The 5,245-nt window shown below is 39.2% G+C and overlaps 1 protein-coding gene across 1 annotated transcript; it reads left to right on the top strand.

Annotated features, from left to right (window-relative positions):
- Window positions 1–1,433: 1,433 nt before the first annotated feature.
- LOC127102593 (uncharacterized) lies at window positions 1,434–4,537 on the top strand. The gene is made up of 4 exons (XM_051039949.1): window positions 1,434–1,832; window positions 1,950–2,232; window positions 3,309–3,469; window positions 4,265–4,537. Exons 1-4 carry the CDS (start codon window positions 1,434–1,436, stop codon window positions 4,535–4,537), a joined length of 1,116 nt encoding a protein of 371 aa, XP_050895906.1.
- Window positions 4,538–5,245: the final 708 nt, after the last annotated feature.

The raw sequence follows: 5,245 nt of genomic DNA, 5'->3' as shown, positions 1-5,245 counted from the left end.
TCTTGGGTTGACTTCTGAGTTCCTCATTGGTATAGCTACTATTTTTGCTCAAGCCGGTAGCATGGATTCTTTTGAAGCTATCTTTGCATTTCTCATCTATGGTCTAGCTTTGTTACCGAACATTGACGATTTTGTTAATGCTAACGCGATTAAAATTTTCTTGATTGGGAATCATGTTCTGAATCTGTTAGGTGACATGTATTTCTTTTTGCATTTGAGGAATTCCAAAGGTGGTGGGACTATTGTGTGTTATGTTCCTCTTCTGTACAAGTGGTTTATTTCGCACTTGCCTCAGACGCCTGCTTTCGTGGAAAACCGACAATTTCTACGATGGTCTCAGAGACTTATGTCTCTCAATAATGATGATATTGTTTGGCATAATTCTACATTGAGTGGCTTGGACATTATTGACAGTTGTGGTGAGTTTTCTAACATACCTCTCATTGGTAAGCAATGAGGAATCAACTATAACCCGACTTTGGCCCGTCGTCAACTTGGGTTCCCCTTGAGAGATAACCCCAATAACGTTTAATTAGAGGGTCTATTCTATCAGGAGGGTAAAGATTCCCAACTTTTGAAGAATAGAATGGTGTGTGCTTGGCATAACTTGCATAGAAAAGGAAGATCTGAGCTTGGTCCATGAAACTGTGTAGCTTTGGAAGCTTACACTATTTGGGTGAAGAAGAGAGCTTTGGAGTTCAAGATGACGTACGCTCGTGAAAGACCTATGTCTTTGGTTGTTGCTGAGACATCAACTCTCCCTAACCAATATGTAGAGGAGTTGGAAAATGCGCTTTCCAAGATGAAGCAAGAGAGAGATTTGTGGGAAGAGCGGTTCCATGCTTTGAATTGAAAGCATGAGGAGTTGCAGCTTGAGTCAAAAGATAAAGATGCGCTTATAGAGATTCTCGAGGATCATGCGGTGAAGAGATAGAGGGAGCTAGAGGATTTATTTTCCTCTATAATTCCTCCACCTTCCGGTGCTTGGAAGAAGATTATTGATCAGCTTGTCCTCGAGAAGGCTCAAATGAAGACATCCTTTGAGTTAGAGATTTGACGCATCCGAAGGAAGTATACTCCAATAGCCAGATCATCTGATGCAGTTGCTAAGGATCCTTTGGATGACATTGTCCTTTTCACTTGTATATATATTTTGGTTTCTGAGTTTGTACTAAGTGTAATCCTTCCAAATTTTATGAATAAAAAGAGATCTTATGGTCAAAATTGTTATTATTGTTGATTATTGTTATTAATCAAAGTATTTGCAAATAAGACTTCATATGTTTCTTAAAATTAAAACTTATTCAAAACATTGCATTTCATGCATCATTTGCATAGCAGGTTTCTTCTGCAAGGTGTCTTATTAGTTCTTCTTCTGTGTATCAGCCAAGCTGACTCATCACTATAACACCCGAGTTATTCGACTGAAAAGAATGGAGCACCTCGAGAAAGAGAACAGAGACCTGAAGGATGAAATTTCCAGACATACAACCCTGATGGAATTTGTGATAGCTGCTCAAAGCCAACAATCTCCACCTCCCACAACTCCTCCCCCTGAAGGGTATGCGCCTACTTTTCCTTCTGTGTCGGCATCTAGCTCGGTCCTGAATATGCCTCCTCCTATTGTTCACACTTTACCTCGTGTCGAGGACCCCATTTACCACTCTGAGTCGTCTGAAGGTCCAGATGACTATGAAAAGATGGATGAAATGAGGGATCAGTTTATTGAGTTGCGCAAGGAATTGAAGACTCTTAGAGGAAAGGATTATATTGGGAAGAGTGATGTCGAGTTGTGTTTAGTGCCGAATGTCAAAATTCCGGTGAAATTCAAGGTCCCGGACTTTGAAAAATACAAAGGGAATACTTGTCAGTTGAGTCATCTCATCATGTATGCCAGGAAGATGTCTACTCAAACTGATAATGATCAGTTGCTTATTCACTACTTCCAGGATAGTCTAACGGGAGCTGCCCTCGGATGGTACGTGGGCCTGGAGAGTGCTAACATTCGTACTTTCAACGACTTAGGTGAGGCCTTTGTTAAGAAGTACAAGTATAATATTAATATGGCGCTAGATATATATCAATTGAGGTCTATCTATGATAATGACACTGAGACATTTAAAGAATATGCCCAGAGATGGAGCGAGTTAGCTGCTCAAATTAGCCTACCATTAGAAGAAAAAGAGAAGACCAAGATTTTCTTGAAGACATTGAGTTCATTTTATTATGAACGTATGATAGCAAGTTCCCCCAATGATTTTACTAAGATGGTGAACATGGGTATGAGATTAGAGGAAGGAGTCCGGGAAGGGCGTATGTCCAAAGATGAAGCGATAACAGGCAAGAAGTATGATGGTGTGGTAGCTTCTCCAAGAAGAAGGAAGGAGAAACTAATGCAGTATTAGTTGGGAGGCAGAGGAGGCCTCGTGTAAGGAAAAGCTCTCAATCTTGTCAACATTAGTACCAAGTATCATCAATTATTCTAGTTTTTTCCAAAAATTCAACCAATCAATCAGTTCCAATCCAACAACAACTTCAACAACAACCGCAACAACGAACAAACTACAACAACAAAAATCATCAGCAAAACTTTGAGAGGAAGAAGGTATCTTTTGACCCTATTCCTATGACATACGCAGAGCTATATTCGTCCTTGGTAATGAAGAAACTTACCTAGTTGAGAAACCCTATTTAAATTCCTGAGCCACTACCATGGTGGTTCAAATCGGACTTACATTGTGCTTTTCAACAGGGAGCCCCGGACATGATATTGAGAATTGTTATCCGCTGAAATATGAAGTTCAGAAGCTTGTCAAGCGTGGTATGGTATCCTTCGAGGATAGAGCTCTGAATGTCAAAGCAAACCCGTTACCTCCTCATGGTAACGCCTCAGTGAACATGGTGGACAGTTGCCTAGGGAATTTTAGAGTATTTGATGTATGTCGTATCCGTAGGTCTTTGGTGGAGATCCGAAAAGGATTTGTGCAAGGTGAGCCACTATGAACATGACCATGATGGTTGTGTCATTTGTAGTGTTAATCCTCTTGGCTGTGTAATTTTCAAAAGAGATATTCAGAGATTGATGGATGAGAATGTTATCTAGGTTTAGTAGTCAAGGTATATGGGTAATGATGTGAATATGGTAGTTCCGGTATTTAAGACCCCTGAGCGGGTAGTTATTCAATATGATAGCAATAACAACAATAATGTCAATAGATCTGTATCGTCGTTGGTTATACGGTTAGCAGGCCTCGTCCCCTACTCATCTGATAAAGTTGTGTCATACTAGTATAATGCCACCGTGATAGAGAATGGTCAAAAGGTTCCTCTTCTAGTTGCAGTATCGGTGGTGAATATTATGGATATGGCAAAGGTAACCCATAGTGGTCGTGTGTTCAGTCCAGTGTTTCTGAAAGTTGTGGACAATGCGTCTATGAGTAAGAAGGCAGAGATTCCTGTAGTTGATCCAGTTAGTGCTCCAACGTGTCAATTTGGTAGTCCAACAAGTTGAAGACTAATAACGATGATGAGGTGTTACGCTTAATTAAGAGAAGTGAATTTAACATTGTGGAGCAGCTGCACCAAACACCGTCAAAATAATTTGTGCTATCATTACTGATGAATTTTGAGGCACAAAGGGAAGCATTGCAAAAAGTGTAGGAACAAGCTTATGTGGAACACGATGTTACTCTGGATCAGTTTGACCATATTGTTGCCAACATCAATTCTTGTAACAACTTGAGCTTATGTGACGAAGAGCTTCCTGAGGAAGGCAGGAATCATAATCTGGCGCTCCATATTTCAATGAATTTTTAAGAAGGACGCTCTGTCTAATGTTTTTGTTGACACAGGTTCATCATTAAATGTGTTGCCAAAGTCAACTCTATCAAGACTCTTCTATCAAGGCGCCTCGATGAGGTATAGTGGCGTAGTTATTAAAGCGTTTGACGGTTCTCGTAAAACTGTCATTGGAGAAGTGGACCTTCCGGTTAAGATATGTCCAAGTGATTTCTAAATTACTTTTCAAGTGATGGATATCCACCCGACTTATAGATTCTTGTTGGGAAGGCCATGGATTCATGAAACTGGAGTTATGACGTCTACTCTACACCAAAAGCTAAAATTTGTGAAGAACGGAAAGCTTGTCGTTGTTGGTGGAGAGAAAGCATTATTGGTGAGCCATTTGTCATATTTTACTTATGTTGATGCTGAGGAGGAAGTTGGAACTCCGTTCCAAGCTTTGTCCATTACTGATGAATTGAAGAAAGCTGAGGCACTCATGTCTTCTTTAAAAGATGCACAAGAGGCTATTCAGGCTGGCAGTATTGATAAGTGGGATTATGTTGTGAAAGTCGTTGAGAATAAGAATAGAGCAGGGCTGGGATTTCAACAAGGGTCATTCAACGCCAATGACAAGGTTAAGCAACCTGTTTTCTACAATAGAGGGTTCATTCATGAGGATGATAAACAATCAGCTGCTATTATCGAAGACAGTGATGAAGACAAGGCTTGTGACAACTTTGTGACACATGGCTAGACTTGCAACAACTGGATTGTTGTTGATGTTCCTGTTGTTATACACCATTCTAAGTAATTTATTTTCATTATTTTTATGAAAAAACCTTCTCCTATGCCTAAGGGAGAAGTGGACATTGTTGGGCATTTTCTTTATTATCATCAATGAAATACAATTTTATTCATCCACATCTATGATGTTTTTATTTTTACTTTTCGCTTTTTCTGAAAAACATAATCACAAATAACTAAAATAAATAATAATATTTCCATCTGCATAATATTTGTTTATTCTCCACTTCTCTTAAATCAAAATATCAAATAATTATGCAGGTTGGTTCTCAAACTCATTGAATATAACGATCCTATTCTCTCTCCAATTTTTGATTTTCCTGTGTTTTAAGCTGAGGAAGAGATTGATGATAAAGAAGTATCTGATGATTTATCCCGTTTGCTTGAGCACGAGGAAATAATCATTCAGTTATTTGAGAAGCAGATTGAATTAGTCGACTTGGATTCCGATGATGATGTGAAGGAAGTCAAGATTGGGTCTCAACTTGGTCTAAAAGCTAAAAAGGGTTGATTAAGCTACTTCGTGAATATTTTGATTTGTTTGCTTGGTACTATTAAGATATGCCTATTTGGATTCTGAGATTGTGGAGCATAGATTGCCTTTGAAGCCAGAATTCCGGCCAATCAAGCAGAAGTTGAGAAGAACTCAACCTGATAT

The sequence above is a fragment of the Lathyrus oleraceus genome, chromosome 1 (genome assembly GCF_024323335.1).
Source record: "Lathyrus oleraceus cultivar Zhongwan6 chromosome 1, CAAS_Psat_ZW6_1.0, whole genome shotgun sequence".
NCBI classification, from domain to species: Eukaryota; Viridiplantae; Streptophyta; class Magnoliopsida; order Fabales; family Fabaceae; genus Lathyrus; species Lathyrus oleraceus.
Note: the sequence above shows the minus strand (reverse complement) of the source record. Positions and strands in the feature narration are given on the sequence as shown.